We start from the raw sequence: 24,878 nt of genomic DNA, 5'->3' as shown, positions 1-24,878 counted from the left end.
AAGCTTGCAGGAGGTATGGGAGCAGCGGCAAAGTGTCTTCCATTGGTTTCTTTTATTTCCTGAGCCTGCGTTGTGGTGTCCGTACCGTGGGCCAGGACAGCTGTCCTGCCTGCTTGAGGCAGTGGGTTACTTCAGTCAGAGAGGTGAGCAGCTCAGTCAGGGAGCAGGGCTGGAATTGGAACCTGCGAATACAGCCTCTGTCCAGGGGCTTCAGACGATTGCTTCTTTACCCCTCTAACCTCTGTGTATCCCCTTACACACAAGTACTTTTTGGAAAATCTTGTGAAAATCCCTGTGCTGTTGGGGAGGAAAACGAAAAGGCAGAGCTCCAGGGAGGAAGGTGTGAGAGGTGGGAGGGTTAAAAAGGTCTGCAGAGAAGAAGAAACAGAGTCAGAGGGGAACTGAAGCAGAGGCAGGTGATTATAGGACCATGAAAGCACTTGAGATGTGTTGTGAGTTTTTAAAAAAAGGGGGCAGGGATGAAGAAGAGTAAAACCCGAAGGTTTAGCCACAAGGTTTTGTGGTTTCCCTTCTCTCTTGGGGACCCCTGGGCGGGGGGGCAGCTGCGGGCACCTTTGGCCATCCCTCTGGCAGCTCTCTGAATCTCATGCAAGAAGCCAAAGGAAGAGAGGAATCATTTCTGCTTCGCCAAAGGAGGGATGGTCTGTTTGGGTTTGAGATCCAGCTTGAATTTTTGGCTTCAGATATGTACTCTGCCATGTCTTTATGGTTTTTTTTTTGAAGTGTCTACTGCCAGAGGAGATTTGCGCGTACGATTAGTGGATATAGAAGTAATCCCCGATTTGATAAATCAGTCAGCCTCTGTCTCTGTTTCCTTGGCATGAGTCCAACAAAAGTATTCCATGTATGTGCACAGCTGAGAGTGTGTGTGTGCGCGCGCACGTGCGCACGTCTGTCTCTGTATGTGGATGTCTTGAGAGCAGTGGCATGTGGGGACATCAGATAAGACCAGGGGAAAACCGGTGGCTTGGGGGAAGGGTGAGCAGAATGAGTATCGTTTCCAGGCGCAAGTGAGGACACTTTCATTTTCTCATGTGTCACCTGCAGTTGCCGGAGTGACACATGGCCGACTGGTGCTTCTTTGCCCCACTCGTGTGCTCACGCAGGGCAGGGAAATGGCCTCTGTTTTCTAGGAACCTGTTCGTTCCTGGCCGATGGCTGCTGGGGAATCCCAGCCAAGGGTTTCTGTGGCTCCCTAGTGTCTCCTGGCCTCCCGATGGCCTTTTTCCTCCTCCTCCTTGCTCCGCGTGGAGAAGGTCACCGATGGTCTAGAAACATGAAAGGAGACACAGCCCCTGTGTGTGGTGCTTGCTGCCTCTGTGGCCCCAGCCTGCAGGTCCAGGAGCAGACCCTGGATCAGCATGGCCGGTGTTTGGACACGTGACCTCAGTTTGGCCCCCAGGCCCAGCATCATGGGGCTGTGTTGGGGTGTCCAGCTTAAGAGGAGGCATCTCCTCAAGCCTGTGCTGTCAGTGGCCTGGCGGCCCTCCCTGCCTCCCATCTGCTGGTCAGGGAGTGGGCAGGCGGCTGGTCTCTGGCTCCCACGGGGAGCCCCAGGCTCGAGAGCAGTCTCGTCACCAGGATGCCGGAGAATCTCAGGGGCAAGACGCCAGCCAAGGAAACACTGCACCTGAAATGTCCAGAACAGGGTTCAGAAGGCTGCTTTCTTCAAACCCAGTGAAAACCTTTCTCCCTGCTGTTTTGTTGAGATTCTGAGGAACATGGGACAGTGGTTCAGCAGCAAAGTCAGGAGGGGATTTTGCAAATCCCCTTTGACTTTCAGCAAAGTCAGGCAAGACCCTCTGGGTTTCCGGGGGCCCTGCCGGGGCCCATGTGACCTGGTGGAAGGGGGGGAGCAGAAAAGGGCAGGAGAGTCTCAGGGACAGATAAATTTGTGGGAGTCAGCCTCCCGGGTCCCAGACCTACTTCCATTTGATAAACTCTTACTTGTGAAAATTGCCTTTTAAAAATTACTTATTTTAGGAAGGCCATGCAGACCTCGTGCATGGTGGTGCGGAAACTGACAATAGGCTGCTGTCATTTGGCCACCGCTGGGGCCCCGCCCCCCAGGGCTCCTACTTGCTGCCTCCATTTACATGTTATGTTGCATCTGAAGCAACCTCTCCTACTGATAACCTCCTCATCACTGGTGAGCCTTACACCCCCAGGGGTGCTTTCTGCTCTGGGGTTAGTAATTGGTTCCTGGCTGGGTTTTGGGCCCTCAGGTGTCAGGCTGGGAATTTGGGGTCCCTGCCGTGTGGACCTCAAAGCAAGAGGGAGCTGTGTGACCCAGGGTTCTGGCCACCAGGGGCCCAGTCCCACTGGATTGTAAAATGTAGGGGCTTTGAGGTGAGAATGAAAGCCGTGTTTCCGTGGAATTCTTTCTTTTCTTTTCTTTTTTTTTGCCACACCGTGCGGCTTGCAGGATCTTAGCTCCCTGACCAGGGATCGAACCCATGCCCCCTGCGTTGGGAGCACAGAGTCTTAACTGCTGGACTGCCAGGGAAGTCCCCCGTGGAATTCTTTAAAGCCTGTTGTGGGCCCCGCTGGCTGCTTTATTCATGGCCCTTTCTGTGTTGCTCTCCCCAGCCTGTGGGCCGAAGCTCACCAACTCCCCAACGGTGATTGTCATGGTGGGCCTCCCAGCCCGGGGGAAGACGTACATCTCCAAGAAGCTGACCCGCTACCTCAACTGGATTGGCGTCCCCACGAAAGGTGAGCCTGCGCCCCCCAGGCCGGGGCTGTCAGGCTGAGGGCACCCTCCCACTTGCCATGACCGCCCCCCCAAAAAAAGAATGGCCTTTCCCTCTCCAGCTGCTGGGACTCTCTTTGCAGGGCCATCTAACAGGGTGCTGTCCCTGTAGTCGAGGGACACACTTGCCTTTCCAGCTGTGCCACCCTCCACCCTGTATGCACACCCTGCTGTGTATGGGAGGGGGAGGGTCTCTTTTCACTGGCTGCTGTCTGGTTCCCACTGCCCTGCATCCTGCCCAGCTCAGCCCTCACCTCCTCCAAGAAGCCTTCTCTGACCACCGCAGTCTGTGTGGATCTTTTCCTTTAAGTTCCCCAAGCCCTTAGTTGAGACACTCCTCCACTGACCGTCATAAAGTGCCATGTACTATTGATTATATTTTTGCGAATCTTTGCCTGGTCTTCCCACCTACACGGGGGTGTTGAGCACGGGGACTAATTTTTCACATTTGCTGCCCACCCTGCCCTGTGCCCAGCACAGTACTTCCTACACTAAGCACTGGCTCAGCACCCACTGCCCACCCTGGGTGCAGGCTGCTGATCTGCAGAATGGCTGCTGTGGCCCCGGCCATGCATAGGAGCCTTCACTCTCCCCACCCCCAGTGCGTTGGTGGACATCATGGCCCCGATTTTCACTAGGCCTGTGGCTGCCACCTGCTCTCAGGCTCAGGCTCCAGCCCCGGCCTGGAGAGGCCGGCCTGCAGGCTGGGCCATGGGAGGCAACCCCGGAGAAACAAGGTTCTGGGTTTGGGGGAGCTGGGCAGCCTTCCAGGCCAAGCGATGCTGGCACAGGACGCGGAGCCCACTGTCTGGTTTCCGGGTCTTATCAGGATCTTATTCAAGTCGTGTGCCGGCTTGCTTTTCTTTTCTGGAAAGAGCGATCCTGACCCTGGGAGGCCCTTCTGGTGGTCAGCGTGGTCAGCTAAGGGGCCTTTCTTTTCCATCCAGTGTTCAACGTGGGTGAGTACCGCCGGGAAGCCGTGAAGCAGTACAGCTCCTACAACTTCTTCCGCCCTGACAACGAGGAGGCCATGAAAGTTCGCAAGTGAGGCCCGGGCTGCGGTGGGCAGAGGGGGACGGGCGCTCTGTAGCGCCAGGTTGGGTGAGAGAGAGGCAGCTGGTCCCCCTCCTGTGTATCAGCCTGAGCCTCTCGGCCTCTGAGCCTCACTGATCCCACTGACCGACAGCAACAGCTCATTAGGAGTGAGCTAAATCATTTTCCTGGAAAATCATCTGTTTACGTTGGAAAAGGATTTTCTTTTCACCTCAAAGTGAGCAGAGAACTGAAGTGTGACAGCTGCACTTTAGAATCACTTGGGAGCTGGGCACAGCCCTGCCCAGATGGGTACAGTGGGCATTTGTGGGCAGGACCTGGGCATCTGTGTTTTGAAAGCTCCCAGGGGAACTTCACTGTGCAGCCGGCACGAGGCCGAGTCCCAAGTGCTGCAGCCATGTGTGCGGGGCTCCCATCGGGGGCCTTGGGCCTGACGGTCCCGCCTGCCTGAGCAGTTTAGCAGTAGAATCACAGGTCACCCTGCTCGTTGGGGTGAATTGGGGGTGCCTGCGTGTCCTCCTGGGATGGCCCGGCTCTGACGCACCCATGCTCTTTCTGTGTGTTGCAGGCAGTGTGCGCTGGCTGCCTTGAGAGATGTCAAGAGTTACCTGGCGAAGGAAGGGGGCCAGATTGCAGTAAGCCTGGAGTATAAGCCCTGTCTCCGATCCCAGCGGGATGGTGCCCTGGGGTGGGGAGGGAGTGTAGACAGAGCTGTGTGGGGACACCTCCAGTGGGGACGGGTGTCTGGCCTGAGCTGTGAGGGAAGCAGGGGGCAAGGGCAGCACAGGGACTCGGGAGGAAGGTGATCGTCAGGTGGACTCGGGGGCACAGGCAGCTGGACCTGGGGCGGCTACAGCCGAGGGAGCCAGTGTCCCTTCCCTGTGCTCCCTCTCCTGCGTATGGCTGTTGTTCCTTTGCTTTAAGTTCTATTCCCATCCCTCCCCTTCCATCCTTGAGTGCAGGGGGAAGTGGGGGGCCTGGGAGGGTGAGGAAGTGCCAGGCCTGACCTCTGGTGGTTTGGTAAACACTGTTCAACTCAAACTGGGCTCTCTTCACCACCCTTCTTTCTCCCTGCCAGGTTTTCGATGCCACCAATACTACTAGAGAGAGGAGACACATGATCCTTCATTTTGCCAAAGAAAATGATTTCAAGGTGAGCCTGATTTCTCGTCTCGCCTCGGAGCGCTCAGGAGCAAGGGAAGCCCCGCAGGGATCGGCTGCTTCCTGTGCCTGGAGCACCGGTGCTCCATGCTCGGGCCTTCCCCTCCCGCTGCCTGGGTTTTGCTGCCTACAGATTGGGTCTGACTGGTGGGGGCTCTTAGGGGTTATGGCGACTCGGGAGGGGGAGGGGGAGCATCCCTCTATTGGGGGCGGGTGCAGAGAACTCAGGACTGAGTGGCTGGTTCCTTTCTCTGTATTTGGGGATTTATGAGTGGGGTCCTTTCTGCTCCAATGTGGTAGTGCCATCACAGTGATACCGAAGTTGGCCCTTTGTGTTACCACATTTGTTGTTTCTTAGCGTTTCTGTCTTGCTTCGTCCCAGGTGTTTTTCATTGAGTCTGTGTGTGATGATCCTACAGTTGTGGCCTCCAACATCATGGTAAGACCCTTTGTAGTGTGCTAATCTGAGAAAAGTGAGGGACTGGGTTGGCCCAGAGAAGCCACCCTGAGAAAGAGCTGGCTCTCCCAGCTGGTTGTTGATCTTGTCTGAGGAGGGATTGGGGGGTCAGAAGTACAGAGCGGTATTTAACTTAAAAGCACATTCTGTGACTTGGACAGGCTTTATCAAGGTCCTTTCAGATGGTTGGCAGAAAGCTGTCTTTGTGGGACATAAGAGAGAAACTGGGGGATCTCGAACAGTTTCTGTTGGTGGCAGGAGCTTGGCAGTTGAGGGGTGATGGGGCTGCTTAGGGCAAAGAGCAGCTCACCCCTCCAGATGGGAAAGGAAGTAGCAGGCTGGTCTCTTTTGCTGTAAAGGCCCCTGGTAGGTAAGAATGTTTGTGTATTGACAAAAGCACATAGGACTCAGCAGACAGAAGGCAGAATTCCCAAATTTGGGAAGAATGTGGGTGGTTAAACTATCTTCCTGCGCCTCTCCCTGTACCAAGGGGAAGTTGGCCGGGTAAATTGAGGGTAATTGGCAGTTTAATTTGATTAATTCTTAAATTTTATTTGATAGCAGTAGCTCATAAACAGAAACGGTTACTATGAAGACTTCACTACAGTTCCCTTTCTTATATCGTAGATAATTTCTTCTCCAGCTTAAATACATCAGAGTAAGACATTACCTGTAAAGAAAAGCTGGTCCGACACTTCTACAGGGAATGCTAGAGTTTGGCCACATAAAGTGCGCATCCTTTAAAGGGATGCTGGGAGTTGGTTAGCTTTTGGTGTTGGGCCTTTTCTCCAAGGCAGTGGGAATATTTACATGCATTTCTCAGAAATGAGTTCATATTTCAGGAAGAGCTATTGAAATGGTAGAAAATCAGTCTAGATTGGTTTCAGTGGCCCCAAAGGAAGAGGCTCAGAGTAGGAGGAAACAGAAGTTGCCATGCTCTAAACAAAGGGTTTTGCTGTATTTCTTTGGTTTGGTTCTACCATTTCCATTTGGTAGGGAAGCAGAGTGCAGCTGCAGAATCGTTTTTCCCCAGTGAGCCGTCTACACCCGCTTTGGCCAGAAACTCTTGTCTCATCCTCTGTGAATCCGTGGATCTGTTTGCCCCGACCCTCTCCGTGTTCAGAGATCTCTTTCTCTGATGAAGCCTCAAAGCAACTTTGCAGTTTTTAGGCCTTTCTGTTGTGCTTTTTAGGCAAAGGCTGTGCTGGAGAAAGGGGTTTGTGAACTGAGATTTTTTTTTTAGTTGTGCTAAAATATACATAATATAAAAGGTACCATTTTGACCATTTTTAAGTGTTCAGCTCTGTGACACTCAGCACATTCACATTGTTGGGAAGCCATCCCCACCATCCACCTCCAGACCTTTTTCATCTTCCCGGACTGTAACCGTGCACCCATGAAACTCCCCGCTGAACTCGGATTTTGCAGCGTGCCTGCCTCTCTTTTATGGTTGTGGTCATTGTTGAGGACGACAAGAGCACATGCATTAACAAATCCTGGGTTTCCCTGAAATGTGCCAGGTTGCTCAGGCCTATTGTTCAGCTATAGGGGATGGCAGGCCCGAGGGGCATTCCTCCTCCGTCTCTGTCCCATGAGAGCAAGCCTTGGGCAGGAGGACTGGACACGTAGTCCAGGTGGAGAAGCATCCATTGGGGTCCAGTGACAAGTGCGTGCTGCCCCCACCTCTGGGCAGTGGAGGAGGAATCCTGCCTGGCACGTGGGACCAGGGCATCGCCAGCACCTCCCGGTGCACTTTTGCTTACGGACAACCTCTGCTTGGTGGGGTGAACGCTGCAGGTGCTTATGGGGAGCTCAGCTGAATTGACGGCTGGGTTGTCTGCTGGTGACCTGGCTACTGGATTGATCCCGAATCGGGGCCCATTCAGAGGGGTTCATTAGAATCCGCATGGATTTCCTGTGTTCGCCCTTCCAGGCTGAGAGGCTCTATCTGCCCTGGGTGCTCTCCCCGTGGAAGCATGGGGTATGACTCAGCGTCCAGCCGTATCTCTTTTTTTTTCTCTCTTAAAACGCTGGGTAGGGTCATCATCATTCTGAGCCCGTCTGTGCTTTTCCCCGTTTGCGAGCCCCAAATCCTGCTTCATTCTAAGCAGAAAGCCTTCCAGCGTGATTTATCAGCTGCCTCTTTGTGGTGTTACAGGAAGTGAAAATCTCTAGCCCAGATTACAAAGACTGCAACTCAGCAGAAGCTATGGACGATTTCATGAAGAGAATTAATTGCTATGAAGCCAGCTACCAGCCCCTCGACCCCGATAAATGTGACAGGTAATTCCTAAGACGTGACCGTCTGAGCCACCTACTTTAGGGCTTTGAATGTTATTCTTGATGTTCCCATGAAGCACTTGCTCCTGGATACTTTTATAAACTCTCTTTTTAAGTATCTTAAAAAAAAACTCTTGGGCTTCCCTGGTGGCGCAGTGGTTGAGAGTCCGCCTGCCGATGCAGGGGACACGGGTTCGTGCCCCGGTCCAGGAAGATCCCACATGCCACGGAGCGGCTAGGCCCGTGAGCCGTGGCCACTGAGCCTGCGCATCCGGAGCCTATGCTCCGCAACGGGAGAGGCCACAACAGTGAGAGGCCCACATACCGCAAAAAAAAAAAAAAAAAAAAACTCTTGATGACATATTCGGTGTTTTAGACATGTGTACAAGTGTGGAAAGTGAATATTTGAGTCCCATCTTGCTCCTGTCCTTTGATATTTCTCTTGCTTTCTTTGCCATCCTCTTGCTTTTCTTTCCCTGTGCTCTGGGAGGCCAGCCAGCCTCTCCAGCGCTCACTCCTCTGTGGGAATTACAGACTCAGACCCCCTGACTCTCAGAGAAGAGAGGTTCCGTCTGTGTCCCCAGGAGCTGACACTGCAGATTGATTGGGGCTGAGTCTCAGCAGTGGGGCTGGGGCGGGGTCGGGGCTTTGCCCCGGCTGTGCTGTCCAGTGTTCTGACGTGCTGGTCGCCCTCCTGTGCAGGGACCTGTCCCTGATCAAGGTGATCGACGTGGGCCGGCGGTTCCTGGTGAACAGGGTCCAGGACCACATCCAGAGCCGCATCGTGTACTACCTGATGAACATCCATGTGCAGCCCCGCACCATCTACCTGTGCCGGCACGGGGAGAGCGAGCACAACCTCCAGGGCAAGATCGGAGGGGACTCGGGCCTGTCCAGCAGGGGCAGGAAGGTAGGCGGAGTGCGGGGATGGGGCAGGAAACCGAGGGGTGGGGCTGTGCGTCCCTGTGTGCGTCTGTGTGTGTCTGTCCCTGTGTCTGTGTGTCCTTGTGTGTACATGTATGTCTCTGTGTGTTCCTCTGGGTATGTATATGCACATGTGTCTGTGTGTGTACGTATATGTGTCTGGGGAGGGTGGAGGGTCTCTTGAGCCTGTGGGGAGGGGTGTGTGTGTGTGTGCCCGAGGGGAGGGGGTACGTGTGCAGTGGCTGCTCCCAGGCCGCCCTCACCAGCAGTGAGGACAGTGTGGCCGACCCCGATGTGCACGGGGACCGGCCCTGCACTGTTTCTCTGGGAGGGAGGGGCGGAGCTGGTGGTCCGGCATGAGCCCCTCATCCCATCCGCCGTCCCACCCCTGCTCCCCCCAGTTCGCCAATGCCCTGAGCAAGTTTGTGGAGGAGCAGAACCTGAAGGACCTCAAGGTGTGGACCAGCCAGCTGAAGAGCACCATCCAGACGGCAGAGGCCCTGCAGCTCCCCTACGAGCAGTGGAAGGCGCTCAACGAGATTGATGCCGTGAGTCCGGGGAATCCTGAGCACTTCCCCCACCTGCAGGGGCTGCGCTGGCCAGGTCGGGGCGGCCGTGGCAGGTATTCCCTTGAGTGACCTCTGGGTGTTCCCACCAGGGCGTCTGTGAGGAGATGACCTATGAGGAGATCAAAGACACCTACCCCGAGGAGTACGCACTGCGCGAGCAGGACAAGTACTACTACCGCTACCCCACCGGGGAGGTGCGTGCCGCCCGCTCCCTCTGCGTCTCTGGCTCGGGCCTGTGTGCGCTGGGCAAGTGATGGGCAGGTGGCTGGGGTGCTGTAGGCAAGGAGCTGAGCTGGTCCTTCTGAGGCTACTGTGTCTGGCGAGGCTGGGGAGGGGGGCTGCTAGGGACCCGGAGGGACCCGTTACTGGTGACTCCGGGAGGAAGGGCCCCTGCATCCACCCCACTACCCTGTGCCGATGCTCGTCCTGGCCCGTCTGCCTTTGAATCAAGTTTCCCGAGTTGGACCTTGTAAACAGCTCCAAGAGAAGCACAATTGTGTTTCCCACAAGCAGCAGGGACAGATGTGTTTCTCTAATGACGTACATGACAATTCAGGAAAGAAAAACAGTCCTGGATGGTGATTCACTGGGCACAAGGGCCCCCTTGACTGTGGGCGACATGGCAGACACGTCAGCAAGTCACTTGTACTGACTCCATCGATGCTGGTGGAGGGATCCTTAGGCCGTGTAGCCCCCTCGGGCTGAGCGAGCAGCTGCCTGCAGCATTGAATGGAGAGTCCAGCTGTAGGCGGTGCTCTGGGGTCTCCGCAGGCTCGGCCCGGTGACACCCAGCAGGGGTGCTTCCCATCTGTGGTGCTTCCTTCCGCTCAGCGTGTCAGTTCCCTGGAGCCCAGGACGCTGTCGCTGGTCCCTCCCAGGCCCTTGTTCCCTGGGACCTGCTTAGTGAGAGAGGGGACTGGGGGTGGAGGGAACCTCGGTGGTCTTAAAGGTACAGGCCTACCCTTTCTTTTTCAATTTTCTTTTATTGAGATAAAATTCACATCATATAAAAGTCACCATTTTAACCAAAGTGTACAGGTCAGTGGTTTTTCTTATATTTCACAATATTGTACAGCTATCATCACTAATTCTAGAACATTCCATCACTCCATAAACAAACCACAGCCTTTTAGCGGTCAGTCCCAGTTCCTCCTCCCCCGCCCCCGACAACTGTGAGTCTATGTTCTATCTCTGGAGTTCCCTGTTCTGGACGTTTCACATCAGTGGAATCATACACCCTGTGGTCTTTCACTCTGTATAACGTGTTCAGGGCTGTTCTGCGCTGTAGTGTGTGCCAGGGCCCCGTTCCCTCACTTTCCCGGTGGAGGGTGAGGGTCAGGAACGAGCAGTGAGAGGGAGAGGGCAGTTGGGGTGGGTCCCCCAGTGCCCGGGAGGGATGCAGCACACTGACCGTGTGGGGGGAGGAGGTTGATGGAGGATCCGTCATGCGGTCTCTGGTTTATAAGTGGGAGAGGCGTGGCCACGGATGCCGGGCTTCTGCTCCAACTCGGTGCCCCATCCCTCTGCCTTGCAGTCCTACCAGGACCTGGTCCAGCGCCTGGAGCCGGTGATCATGGAGCTGGAGCGGCAGGAGAACGTGCTGGTCATCTGCCACCAGGCCGTCCTGCGCTGCCTCCTGGCCTACTTCCTGGACAAGAGCGCAGGTGCCTGGTCCTCCGATGCATCCTCTCCCGGGAGGTCAGGGGGTGGGGAGCCAGTCACAGCCCCCCCAAAGGAGAGAGGGAAAGGAAACTGGCCTTAGAGCTGGGGTAGCCTGCTGACAGGGGTGAGGAAAGGCTGCGTCCCCTCCCCCGCCCCCCACCTAGCGCTTCCTTGCAGCCCCTGGAAGACACTCGAGCAGTTTGATGCTGGGTGGGCTTAATGGCTTCGAGAACCAGCTTCCCGGAAGCCCTGTGTCCTGACGTCTCAGGGGCTGTGGGTCAGGTGGGGAAGAGGCAACCCACCTCTAAGGAGTTAACAGCCCAGAAAACTCTGATGTTACTCTTAACACTTAAATGTGGATCCTGACACCTAAGTTGTTTGGGAAATGGACTCTTTTACTCCAGCGCATTGTGTGAGGGTTTGGGTTTGCTTCGGTTCTGTTCTTTCTAGGGCCGCCTGCCTCGAGCACAGCAGGCCAGCGGCCGGGTTGCGGGGTGGGGCGGTGGGGGGGACACCCTGCCCAGTGAGGCCTCTGCAGGTGGTCCCCACGTGGCAGAAGCTCTCACTGGGGCCTGGGAATGTCCCCCCTCAAGTCTCCAGTCTCACCGTAACCCTTCTCTCTTTCTCAGAGGAGATGCCCTACCTGAAATGCCCCCTTCATGCTGTCTTGAAGCTGACGCCTGTCGCTTACGGTGAGTGTGGTGACGCAGCCCCTCCGAGACCGGTCTCCCTGGTGGGGTGGCTGTGAGGCTGTGAGCGCGGGACCCCTCTAACCGGTAGCCGACCTCTTCTCTGCCCTCGCCCAGGCTGCCGAGTAGAATCCATCTACCTGAACGTGGAGTCCGTGAGCACGCATCGGGAGAGGTCAGAGGTGAGTGTGAGCTCGCTGCCGCCCCCCCCCCCCCCCCCCCCCGCACACTCCTGCCCTATCCTCCTTCTGGGAAGGATGCTGCCAAGCGGCGGCACCAGTGGGCGCCAGCACTTGGGACGCCCCCCCACCCCCACCCCGGCGGCTTGTTTGTAAAGGCTGGCTGTGTCCGTCGGTGCGTTCTGTCTTGTTTGGAACAGGGGCCCTCATGACGGCCCTCCCTGTCCTCGGCATCCGCGTGCTCCTGCCTGCCCATCTGGTGGCTTCTCGGCATCGTCTTCCTTTTCTCTCTTGCCATGCTTCTTCCCCCACCACTTAACCCGAGAAGTGAGTGTTGAGGAGGAAGACATTCTTGCTCTTTTAAACGTAACCATAGCCCAGTTACTGTCACCTTTTCCTCCGGGGCAGCTAAACGATTGCAGGTTCCAGAGTCACGGGACCCACACATCCGCTCAGTCATCTGCATGCACTCAGGTCCCAGATTCCCACGAAGACGATAAGAGTGAAGAAGGGGTGGGACTGGGAAACACAGCTGTGACTCGGGGGTTAGCCACGGGAGCAGCGGCGGGTGGAATGATCTTCCAGGAGACCCCAATGCCTGGCCGCAGCTGACCCCCCCTCTAGGGTGGGGTCTGGAATTCGGTGGTCAGCCTGGCTGGGCCTCCCATGGGCAGCACAGGGTTCTGCCCAGGCGTACATTGTGAAAGAAAGTTTGAATTTACTCTATACCGACTGTCAAACTTCAGCTCTCTGCCAGCATCAGTCTGACCCTTTCTTTTACACTGAGTGTGATGTTCTTGTCCCTGTTCCCAAGGAGCTTAGCCAGAAGATTTTGGCATTAAAATCCCAGCTCCCATGGCAGTTGCCTGGCTGGTTGACCGAAGCGAAGGCGGACGGCTTCCCTTGGCTGTGACGGCACCTCCTGAGCCAGGGTGTCAGGATGCGCGTTTGCCCTCCTTCCAGGAGTAGCAGCCTCCCCGCTGGACTGCCAGCAGCCGGGTTCTTGGGGTTGGGCCCAAACTGGGCTCTGGTGGCCCCTGAACACTTCACTGTTCAGAGCAGGGCAGGGGCTTAATGGAGACAGACCCCAGCTCAGGCTCCTGGGCCACGAGCTACAGAGTGACAGGCCCTGGGGGACTTCAGAGGTCCCCATTCCACTGGAGTTGTCACTTTGTCGGAAGGCTGGTGTTCGGCCCTCGCTGGCGGTTTCCTGCGTCTTTGGTCTCCTGGCTGGGGGAGGCTTGCGTTTCCTGTCCTAAGCTGGGTGTTCTCGCTGGGAACAGGAACTGTGAAGATCCTGGCTTGAGGTCAGTGGGAGGGGGTCCAACACCACATCTGCTCCCCCCCTGCCCCTCCTGCTGCCCACAGCGGTTGCCTGAGCCTCATGCCCAGGACCCCTGCCTCTGTGTTTTTGGAGGCTGGCAGCAAGGTCCTTCTGATCTCTTCCCTGCTGTAACTGCATCACTGTCTGTGCAGAACCGTCCTGCTCGTCCTCCCTCGCCTGCTTTGCGAACATCGTGTCTGTCTGAGTGGGTGTCTTGGAATGATCGGGCAGGGGGTTCGGGAGGAGAGATCATCCTTGTTCTTGCCGAGCGCTAGACACGGGACGAGCCAGCAGCCCCTCGGTCCAGGGCCGTTCACCGTGGTCGGGCTTGTGGTCTCAGTGAAATCCAGAAGCAGAGAAACGTGTTTGGTTTGGTTTTGGATTTTTTTGTTTTGGCTTATTGACTTCCCCTTCCTCGTAACTGTCGCCTTCTCTCTTTTGTCTTTGTCTCGCTTAGGATGCAAAGAAGGGACCTAACCCGCTCATGAGACGCAATAGTGTCACCCCACTAGCCAGCCCCGAGCCCACCAAAAAGCCTCGCATCAACAGCTTTGAGGAGCATGTGGCTTCTACCTCCGCTGCCCTGCCTACCTGCCTGCCCCCGGAGGTGCCCACGCAGCTGCCCGGACAAGTGCGTTGACCCCCTTCTCCTTCCTGAGTCGAGTCTCGTGCAGGGTGGGGAGAACGTGCCTGCTGGGGAGAAGCGTGCCCGGCGGGGCGGTGGCAGCCTCAGACCCAGGCCCGCTTGGGGGTGTGCGGGGAGAGGACACGGATGCCTCTCTGAGTGTGGGACCCCCGGATCCGTCCTTGAGACGTTGGCTGTGCGTGCACATGCCCATTCTGGAGAGGTGGTCTTCCCCGGGCAGAGCCAGGCAGAGCAAAGAAATGGCCGAGTGTCTGCGATCCATTCACATTGGTGAACAGTTTCTTCTCAAAGTTGAAGGCAACCCCCAGTTCAGGAGTCTCCATCCAGCTCTGGGCTGTTGGCTTCTGTGTGTCCCGGGGACGTCTTTTCTGTCCCCACGCTGAGTATTCTTCCTGACTTGCTCCCTTTCCATCGTTCCCCGTTAGAGAAAAGCTCTTGTCAGATGGGGCCCTGCGAGCGTGTACGGAGCCAGCATGGCTGGGCTGGAACCCGGGCCGGGGGACCTGGAACTAGCCACTTTCTCCTATAACGTAGTAAAAAACCCCAAAGCAGAAAACCAATTAGATTTCATTCTTAGGTTATTTCATTCGCTGTGATGGTGAAAGGCTAAAAGGTACTGGCTACTGGGCATTAAGATTTTTTTTCAGAAAACCACTCTTTTCCTCAACAACACCCGAGAATCCTGGCCAGGATGTGAGACGCAGAAATCCCTGGGCACAGATTTGGGTCCCACCCAGTGGTCTCCCCAACCTCCAACCCGCTATGCCTGGCCTCTGACACAGAAATCACAGGCTCAGGTTCGAATTGGATTTGTTAATGAGCTGGGTGCTGAAGGCCCACAAGCTCTTCCTGCGTTTCCCCCAAAACGCATTTAAACCGTGTGTTGTCTGAAAATGTGTTGTGTGTGTGGGGGTGTTGTGCAGCCCCAACAGGCCATCGTACCTCTTCAGGCCTCAGTTTTCGCATCTGTGGAATGGGGGAGTAAGCAGCTACTGCCAAGGGCTGATCAATGGGGTGATCGTGCTGAGACTCTGACATGGTGGTGTCTGCTCCTGGCGCCGGCTCTGGGGTTTTATTGTCAGGTTCCGTCACCTCCCCGGCCTTCAGTCTCCCTGATTTTTAAAATGAGGGAGGTAGACTGGCTGGGAGATGTCTAATTAGTGCTCCTTTCAGGTCTAACGTCAGAGGTGCTTTTTATGAAAACTGAGAACTGAAGTGGTGTGTCAGTGATATCCTGCGTTGGTGTAAACGGTGGGGTCATAGTTGGAAGGTTAGAGGCCGCAGTCACAGACACCGTGGGGACCGGCTAGGTGGGGGTTGGGCGGTGTGCAGGGCCACTGGCTGGACATGGCCGGGAGGGTCCAGGGCTCTGTCCCCGCGGAGGCTGCCTGGTCCCCGATGACCTGGGCCCTCACCCTGTCCCTCAACTGACTCTCTCTCCCACCTTTTCTCTCTGCAGCCTTTGCTAGGGAAAGCCTGTTTGTAAGTATTTTTCTCTGAATACTTTTGCTTTTTGCATCTCTTTCTCCTTGCTTGCCAGTTTGGCCTCCTATCTGTTAAAGTGTTGAGGGTAATGCCAGTTTCTGTGAAATCTGAAGGAGGAAGATGGGATGGGAGGAAGAATAAGGGATTCATGGATTTTCAGAAAAGGATACAGGAAGTCGGCGGGTTTTGGGTGCATCCTCCTGCTGCTGCGGCCACTGCGGGGCCGGGGCGATTGTTAGTATTTGCAGTGCTTGATGGCTGGATGTCTATCTGCTTTTTCCCTCTTAGAGTCAGATTTTGGCGGGAGCTGGGTTTGTGCCTGCTGATGTTGTCTTTTAAGTTCTGGGCCTCTCCCGGGAGAGCCCTGTCATTTTGAAAGGAAAGTTTACCCAGAGCCTAACCTGCAAAACAAAGAGTGGAGGACCCAAGCCTCTCCCTCCTGTCCTGGCAAGGCCCCCCACCTTCAGGGCCTCCAGGACCCCCAGGCTCTGGAGAGGTCTGTTTGGGAGCCGTCATTCTGCATCGGGTTGTCCTGTATCACAACCTGCTCGACGTTCACGGTCATGTTCAGGATGGGGTGCAGCTTTTTCTCTGCAGAGAGTTCAGTGTTAGCAGCTGCTGGATAATCCAGCGCTTCCTCTGCTCCGGTGGCCCCCAGCCCCAGAAGGAACTGAAGCCTTTATCTTGCAGAGTTTTAATAAGAGACACCCTGAAATATCATCCCAACGCCACGAGTCACACCCACCCCACGTCCCTTTCGCTGGTTAGGCTACCTGGACTAATTCACGCAGAAACGTGGCTTGTTCTTGGAAAATAGGAGCTTTGGGGCATCATGCTTGGACTAGGTGGTACCACTTGTTGAGAAATATATTTCATCACTTTACGGCTTGTACACATCCCGAGTCTTTGGTCCTTAAAATAACCCCAGGAGGTCGCAAGGCAGTTCCTGTCCCTGTTACTCAGATGAGGGTGAGTCTCGCCCACGGTCACCCAGCTGCTTCGTAGCAGAACCAGCCCTTGAATGGGTCTCCCAGTCCCAAAGCCTGGCTGTTTTCTCTCTGCCGGTTTCCAGAACAGCCAGGGTCCCGTTCACCTGCCTATCCTGGGCACCTGACATTTGCAGCCTGTGGGGCGTGGCCCCGAGCTGTTCAATTTCCTTTCTCTTTCTTGCAGCCTCTCCCCTGCAGCTGCTTCCCGTGGCTGAGACGCGTTTATTTAATGGTGGGCCTGCCCGTTGAGTTCAGTCTTTAAGAGTAACAGTCCCACGTCCGTTACCCCCTTGATGCCAGGTGTTGCACCCAGGATGCCCTGGGATCAAGAGTCCTCCTTGTGTGAAAACTAGCCTTTGGGTTTGGAACCTTATGGTTTTGCATCTGTGTGTATCCTGTTCCTTCTGACCCATGGCCTGATGCTGCCAGGAGAGAAATCTTCTTGCTGGGAGGGGTCCATTCAGGCACATCCCCCAACCCTCTAAGGTTGAACTTGTCCATCTCTAAGGCTAATAATGCCTGTAGCCAAAATCCCTTCAGTTCAGCAAAAATGTGTTCTCTGGACCCATCACACCTGCATCCACTCAGGTGTCCCAGCGTCCAGGTGTTTTGATGATGAGAATATGGATGTAGCACTTAGCAAGATACCTGACATGTGGTCAGTGCCTGGTGCACTGGTAGCTGTTCCCGTGGGAGATGTGATGCCCTATGCTTTGGTGGTTACATCCAGGGCTCTCTGGTCTGTGTTCCCTCCTCTACAGGCCAGGGGGATTTCTCCTCATGGGCAGCAGGAGCGCCTAGGGACTAGGGAGTGGGGTGCCCCTGGGGTCTTAGTGTTGTGGCCTGAGGATGCCGGTGATGCTGGTGCTCTGGTAAAACAGGCACGACAGCCAGGTGGGACTCAGCGCCCGCCCTGCAGTCCACTCTCCAGGGGCTGCACTAGGGCTCGGGACCAACGGACCATCTGGCCCTCACGATGCATCCTTGACTTTTAAGTTTCAAATGCACGCTAAGAAGAGAATCCTACTAAAGATGTTTTGTTTTGTTTTTCTTTCCCAACATGTTTCTTCCTTCCCCCCCACTATGCTTGAAAGACGAACTGTCTGTCATATTTTCTCAAAGTTTTCTCCTTACTAACCTTGGAAAGGTAAATGGCTCCGTGCATGCCCTCCTGTCCCCTCCACGTCTCTCTGGGTCATGGCATCTCAGCCCTTGGGGCGTCTCAGTCTGCGTGAAGACTGGCCATTGTGAAGTCTGTGACTCATACACCCTGTGCCCCAGAACTTGTGTGTTTTTAAAGAGCAGCCCCATTGTCTTGAGATCCCCCATGTGTCCAGAGCCAGGGGCACCATGAGCGAATGACATGGCCTGTGCCTGTGGTCCCCCGTGTCATCGTTGCATTGCCATCATTTGTGGGTGCTCCAGCCTTGGGCATGAGGTGTCCCAGGGTGGGTGGGAGCCAGCACCTCCATCTCTGACCCCACGGGTTGACTGGGTCCTCTCTGGCTGCGAGGCTGGGGGCCTCCCCAGGAGACACCCCGCTCACAGGGGCTGTCTGATGCACTCGTGGTCGGAGGGTCGGTCACCTGGGCTCCTGAGTCCAGCTGAGAGCGGGCTCAGATCAGGCACTGGCTTCCGTGCTGCCAGCCCTGCGATGGTTCTCTGTAGAGATTCTCCACCTCAGCCCCCTGGTTCACGCGGGAGGGGAGTGAGCCTTGGTGATGCTTACATTTCTGTCCGCCTGGGTTCCACTCTCCCTGCCGCCCTTTTGAGACAGTCTTGGTGGAGACACTCAGGATGCAAGAGAACACTTTTAAAGATTCTGCTTCCCTTTCCTGCAGGGTGGGTTAGGGAGGGTAGGTCAAGAGACTGCTGCTGTGTGGTGGCAGCCATCGTCTGTTCCCAGCTGATTGAAAATTATTTTTTAAGGGGTTTTTGGTACTGGCCAGCATCTTTGGGGTGGGGCTTCCGGGTAGGATTGCTTTTATTAGAATGGGGTGAGAGCTTTACTGACACATGCCTTCTCTGCTCAGCTCCCTTGCTTGAGTTCCGGCATCCGAGCTGTGTTCCTGGCATCCAGGTCCCTAGGGCTGTGGTATACCCTGCTGGGAGGAGAGTCCTGATGCTTCTCCAGATTTAAGCCCCCCACCCCTTCCTCTGCCTGACAGCGAAGCCAGCATGAGTTTCCCGGGTTGGGGCAAGGGTAGCCTTGGGCTCTAAAGGGCCGTGAGCCGGGGGGCGGGGGGGCGGCCTAGGTGCTGGCACCCAGTGCTCCCCAGGACAGCTCTGACCCACAGGAGCTGCCTGCCCTCCCCTCCCTGCCTCCCTGTCCTTCAGGCAGATGTCAGGGGCCCTCCCGGCCCTTCTCCCGTGGGACCCCCGGGCTTAGCCTCCACCACGTTCCTGGGCCACTGTTTGGTGATGATGCTCTTCAGGGTCGTGGTCTTTGTTGGGGAGAGGGGGCACGTCTTAACTGCATGGCTTTCGTCTTTGCTTTAGAACCCTAGTCAACAGGAATGGTAACCGGCTTCCGCGTCTTTTCTCCCGAAAGCAGAACATGAAAGGCTCCCCGAGCGGCGCAGAGGCCTCCAGGACGCACTGACGCAGCCCCGCCGGCGCCCCGCCCTTTCGCTCCCGCAGCTTGGCTCCTGCCCTTCTGTCTGCCCAAGGCCAGCGATCCCAAGGACATCTCCCGGAGGGCGGCGTGGAGGAGGGGCTGCTGCTCCAGGAGGACCGGGCCCCCGCCTGCCTGTGCTTCCCTGGCCTTCGGGCCACGCGCCCCGCGGACCCCTTGAGGCCCGGGAAGGACGATGTGCAGTGGAGGCGGGACGGCGGCGCCTCCCCGTGGGCTTGTTCATCTCATTTCTGGACCTTCCCTGCTGGCGAGATGACACTGCCCCGAGTCCTAACCTTAAAGGGGGCCTGGATCTCAGCTGCTGAAGGTTAAGGGACACTGAAGACTTTCAGAAGGCTCTTGGTGCCTCTCGGCCTGAACGTTGCCTCCTCGGCCCGTGCTAGGTTGGGGTCGGCCGAGAGAGCCCGGAGCTGGACCTGCTGGTCAGCCAGGCAGCGACCCTCCGCGTGTCGCTCACCCTCCCGGGTGTGTGTCCTGTCTCTGAAGATGGTGTGGGACCGTCTAGTTGCGGAGGTAGGAGGAAATACGTTGCTGAAAGAGCACCGGGGCCTCGCGTCCCAGGGAAGGCTCCCGCCTGGATTCGAGGCACCTGGGACACGGCTTTCCCGGGGCTGCTGGCTCGTGCACTTTTTTTGTGGCAGAGAGTGTGACCTGAAAGTCACACCTTCAGGAACTTAGATGTTTGCATTTTGCGCCCTGGGGGTTGGATCTCTGAAAGGATATGGGAGTTGGGCAGCCTGTGGGGAGGGGAAGGACCCCTCACCCCTTAAAACGGCTGGGGAACGAGGGTCTGGCCGCCTCCTTTGGGGCCTTCATCACTTCCTGTGTTTCCCTGGTGGGGATAGTGGCCCAAGCCAGGCCCCGCTCGCGGCCACTTCCTCCGAGAGCCTGGCTGTCCGCTGTCTCCTGGCAGGATTCAGCTCGGTTCCCTACGCTTGTGTCACGCGTCTGCTGTGTGCCCAGCATGGAGCTGGGTGCCTTGGGCGATTCTGGAGGAGAGAATGTCCTCGTTTGCCTTCATGGCCCCTGTGGCATTTTGGGGGCGTGGTTCAAGGCAGGGCTTGTGGACACGTGGTTCTAAACACCTGTAGTTTCCGCCTGCGGGTTTTCCTCTAAGGCCTCCGAGGACTGGGGGAGGGGCGGTGTCGAGGCCCAGGAGGATGGATTTGGACTCAGCAGTAGAGTTTGTCCAAATGACCCTTTTCAGGATTTCTGAAAGCCGGTGCCAAAGGTCGCCTTCCCTTCCTGCCTTCTGCTTTGGGGTCCCACATCCTTACCCCTCTTAGCTTGTGCAGTAGTCACTGGGGGTAGAGGCAGGGGCGTCTAGACTGCTGGAGCTGGGAGTGGGGAGAGGAGCTGTTTGGGGGTTTTGTTTGAGAGGAGCTTGTAGAAAAATGCATGTTCCTCTGGTTGGGAGAAATGGGAACACGATTCAGACACCCTACAACCAGGTTTGTGGGTTTCACACAAAACCATTCAAATCCTCCCTTCCCTTAACTGGCCATCTTCCCAAGACGATGTCTCTCTGTGCATTCCCGTGCAAGACTGGTTACTTTCTCGCTTTCCCGCTGTCTTGTCAGACTGTGTGTGTGTGTGTGTGTCAGACTGTGTGTGTGTGTGTGTGTGTGTGTGTGTGTGTGTGTGTGTGTCAGACTGTGTGTGTGTGTGTGTGTGTGTGTGTGTGTGTGTGTGTGTGTGTGTGTGTGTGTGTGTGTGTGTGTGTGTGTGTGTGTGTGTGTGGGTTTGTGTTTTTAGACGGAGGGCCCTGCAGCTCTGCTCTTGAGAATGGCTCTCTTATGTCCACCTTTTGACTCCTTCTCTGGTTGTCGGAGCTGACCCTGAATTTTGACTCTCATGGCTGGTCTGAGTGGGGTCTTCGTGAAGGTGTGTCCCCCCCTTGCCTCTGACTGCCCGAAATCAGTGCATCCACAAAGGATGCACTTGGCCTAACCAGGGACCTTGGTTTTCAGGAGCCTCAGTGGGGAGATAGAACATCAATACGGGCGTGGAGGGGAGATGGGGAGAGAGCCGAGGCTGGGAGACTGGAGACCAGGGGCCTGACATCTGAGGAGGGAGGCGGTGGACAAGGGTGTGTCTGAGCCACGGTCTCAGGGCTTCTGCAACGCTGACCATTGACTCTCACTCCCTCACCCCCCGAAAAACATCTGGGACCAATATTTTTAGCTTTGCATGTTTGTTTTGGGGGCGGGCTCACCCCTCTCCTCCTTCTGTCCTGAGACTGTGGGCGAAGCTCTTCGTTTGGGGGCGGGGGGGAAGAAAGACTGTTTGAACCACGCCAATGACATTTTCGTTTCTAATACTTGAAATTTATTTTTTTATTATTTTGATAGCAGATGTGCTATTTATTTATTTAATATGTATAAGGGATCCTGAAGATGGAAAGCTGTATAGATTGGGTCTTGTTAGTTGGTTGGCTTGGGGGCCTTTTATGTGTGATTTCTGACTTCTCTGTGTTCTGTATACATCTGTCTGAATTAATTACCTGGGATGAAGCTGTGCCAGCTTTCAAACAGGGGATGCCTGTCGGAAATTTGTATATTTTGCAGTTGCCAGAACAATAAAATACCTGGTTGAAATACACGGATGAAGTGCGTCTCTGGTCCTTTTTTGGGGGGCGGGGAGGAAGAGTCTTTCAACACACTTGGGGTCAGTACACCAAGCTTCTACCACTCAGCCCCATCACCTTCCTTCAAACAGGACTTGCAGGGACTTCCCTGGCGGTCCATTGGTTAGGGCTCTGCACTTCTACTGCAAGGGTCCTGGGTTCGAGCCCTGGTTGGGGAACTAAGATCCCGCAGGCCGCGCGGCGTGGCCAAGGAAAAAAACCAAAATGGGACATGCAGACTCTGATTGCCTAATGTCTGCATTTGCAAAACAATGTTGTGTCACCTTTTTAAAAAAATGAATAGCCTTTATTTTTAGAGCTGTGTTAGGTTTCGAGAGAAGAGCAGGTAGTACAGAGAGTTCTTGGATACCCCCAGGTCCAGGCATATGTCTCCCTTGTTATTAGCATCTTGCATTTGTGGTACATTTGTTACAACTGATGAGCCAATATTGATGCGTTATTATTACCTAGAATCTATGGTTTCCACTAGGGCTCACTCTGTTGTTTGGTCCTGTGCGTTTTGACAAACACATACTGATATGTATCTACCATCACGGCATTCAGAATGCCATCCATCCCTTCTCCCAGCCCCTTCAGTCAGCAGCTGTTCTTTTTTATTGATTTATTTATTGATTGATTTGGCTGTATCTGGTCTTAGTTGCGGCGTGTGGGCTTCTCTCTAGTTGTGGCGTGTCAGCTCCAGAGCACGAGGGCTCAGTAGTTGCGGCATGTGGGCTCTCTAGGTGTGGCACGCGGGCTCTACAGCACGCAGGCTTAGTTGCCCTGCAGCATGTGGGATCTTAGTTCCCCAACCAGGGATCGAACCCACATCCCCTGCATTGGAAGGCGGATTCTTAACCACTGGACCGCCAGGGAAGTCCCAGTCAGCAGCTGTTCTTATACAAGCCCTGCAGATGGTGTTGGGGCCCTGGGTAGAATCACAGGAAGGCATTTCATCTCAGGTTCTTGGTCCCTTTCACTTCCCTGCCCTTCCTCCCACCCCCTTGTAGCCCCTTTCAAGGTTCCAGTGGGAAGAGACTCAATCCAACTTCCAGGACCACTTTGTGGCCTTTTGGGCAAGCTGAGAGTCATCTGTGTGACAGTGACTGTTATTGAAAAAATACTGAAGAATGAGTCACCAGGTGGACGCATGGTGGGTGAAGGGGTGCAGAGAGCTGCAGGAAGGTGAATGCTGGAAGGACACTCATTATGGAGGATCTAGAGCCAGACTGTGGCTCTTCATACCAGGAAAAACAAGTGAGGAATTCCCCAGTGGCAGATAAAGTCAGTCTGTCAAACAGGAACAGCTGCAACGCCTTAAGACTTAATGGTCTTAAGGAGATCCTTAGGCGCCCTGAGGGGTGAGGCAGTTCCTGTTTGCTGTTTTGCAGATGGAGAATCCGACACTCGCCAAAGGTAAAGAACTTCCTCAAGGCTGCTTAGCAGGTGAATTTTAAGGATTCAAATCCAAGTGCCTGGGACACTAAGGTTTGTGGCTTTAACCGTTGTAAAATTTCCCCTCCGCATATTTCTGGTCTCTCCAAGTTAATGGGAGTTAGCAGTGGAACAGGTGAGAGGTCAGGTCAGTTTCAAGCTGCTTGCGCGCTGGGCTGGGAGGCATGGGCCGTCTTCCCTCCTTGCTTCCTGGGGTGCCCAGCTGGTGGTCAGACGGTCAGGGTCTTCAGGGAAGTCAGCAGTGGCCCTTGAGGAGAAGGTGGGCGCCCTAGTCCAGATTCTGGACTCCCCAGGTAATATCCAGAATCCGCCTTGCTAATCTTTCCTCCCAAGAAATTGACTAGCACCTTTAAGAGGCAACAGATCACAGGGTCACATAGAGAGAGGATGCCTCGTGGGGTGGGGAGTGGGCATGCGTGCTTAGGAAGGATTTGCTGCAGCAAAGTGACCTGAATGAACAGAGCTGGTGGCGTCCCTCTCGAGGGCGGGCTGTGCCTGCATTCTTCATGCCAGGTGCTCCCATCTGCAGGCCCGGGCGGCGGCAGGAGCCTCCGGCCAAATTGATTCTCATCTCACTTTGCCCTCGGCTCACTTTCCACTTTTCCCACCAGCACGGTCGAGAGTCTCTTAACTTGGAATTACTTAATAAACTGGGAGAATTGGCCAACTATTTGGGATGAAAAAGCTAATCAGATTATGTGTTGCACCGCCCATCTAAGTGTTTTTTAAAAAATCAAGCTATTAACAATGGAGAAGAAAATGTTGGTGAATGTCTAATTTTTGGTTGGACAAAGACCAGGCTTAGAAGCAATAAGATTAACTACAAAGGAAATACTGAGATTCCACACCCTGTGAACATTTTAAGTTCAGTGTCATAGAAAACCTTGAACATGAGTAAAAGGAAAACAACAGGCTAACAGATATTTGCAACAAATTTGACAAATCCCCCAATTTTTCTAAAATGTAAATTGGAAACACATCCAGAGCAGTAAGAAAAACATGGAGACTCTTCTAGATCCTTGGACAAAGGCTTTTATTTAATCCTTACTATTTAAAGATGTGGCAACTGACGTTTGCTGGAGTTAAAAGTTCTTTTTTAAAAAAATGAATTTATTTATTTATGTTTGGCTGCATTGGGTCTTCATTGCTGCATGCAGGCTTTCTCTAGTTGTGGCAAGCAGGGGCTACTCTTCGTTGTGGTGCGCGGGCTTCTCAGTGTGGTGGCTTCTTTTGTTGCAGAGCGCGGGCTCTAGGCGTGCGGGCTTCAGTAGTTGCAGCATGCAGCCTCAGTAGTTGTGATTCGCGGGCTCCAGAGCACTGGCTCAGTAGTTGTGCTGTCTGGGCATAGTTGCTCTGTGACATGTGGGATCTTCCTGGACCAGGCCTTGAACCCGTGTCCTCTGCATTGGCAGGTGGAGTTTTAACCACTGTGCCACCAGAGAAGTCCCTGGAGTTAAGTTCTAATGACTGTTTTAACAGCTTCAGTTGGAGCTCACAGTTTTTTGACACAGTGTGAGTAGTTTGGGTCAAGTCTTCAGCCAGTGCATTGATGGCTTAGGCACTGGTTTCAACCCACAGGTTCTGACATACAAGTAACATCACGCTCAGAGGGAACTCCCATGAAGACAGCAGAAGCATGGGGGGAGTAAGAGGTACAAACTCTCATGTATAAAATAAATAAGCTACAAGGATGTATTATACAACACAGGGAATATAGACGATATTTTATTATAACTATAAATGGAGTATAACCTTTAAAAATTGTGAATCACTATGATATACACCTGTAACTTATATAATATTGTACATCAACTATATCACACACAAAAAAGTGAAAAAGAAAAAGACAGCAGAAGCACAAAACAGAGTATTTCAGCCACTTAGGACTAAAGGAGGCCCTCCGCACACGCCCTGAGAGATGTCTTTGCATGTATTTAATGGTGTGGACGTCCATGGAAGAAGCCTCATTTT

At 54.6% G+C, this 24,878-nt stretch overlaps 1 protein-coding gene across 1 annotated transcript in view; it reads left to right on the top strand.

Moving 5' to 3' along the window:
* Window positions 1-21,427, top strand: part of PFKFB3 (6-phosphofructo-2-kinase/fructose-2,6-biphosphatase 3) — an 86,896-nt gene extending 65,469 nt beyond the window's left edge. The window contains 15 exon segments of the mRNA XM_081229878.1: window positions 2,611-2,736; window positions 3,721-3,817; window positions 4,395-4,461; window positions 4,905-4,979; window positions 5,370-5,426; window positions 7,603-7,727; window positions 8,427-8,634; window positions 9,050-9,196; window positions 9,307-9,411; window positions 10,752-10,881; window positions 11,509-11,571; window positions 11,686-11,750; window positions 13,529-13,702; window positions 15,177-15,199; window positions 18,746-21,427. Of these exon segments, the coding sequence (XP_081086004.1) occupies window positions 2,611-2,736; window positions 3,721-3,817; window positions 4,395-4,461; window positions 4,905-4,979; window positions 5,370-5,426; window positions 7,603-7,727; window positions 8,427-8,634; window positions 9,050-9,196; window positions 9,307-9,411; window positions 10,752-10,881; window positions 11,509-11,571; window positions 11,686-11,750; window positions 13,529-13,702; window positions 15,177-15,199; window positions 18,746-18,752 (1,469 nt within the window). The 3' untranslated portion in view covers window positions 18,753-21,427.
* Window positions 21,428-24,878: the final 3,451 nt, after the last annotated feature.

Source organism: Mesoplodon bidens, assembly GCF_964165515.1.
Source record: "Mesoplodon bidens genome assembly, chromosome: 3".
Taxonomy (NCBI): domain Eukaryota; kingdom Metazoa; phylum Chordata; class Mammalia; order Artiodactyla; family Ziphiidae; genus Mesoplodon; species Mesoplodon bidens.
The sequence above is the reverse complement of the archived record's forward strand: the minus strand, read 5'-3'. Positions and strand labels throughout refer to the sequence as shown.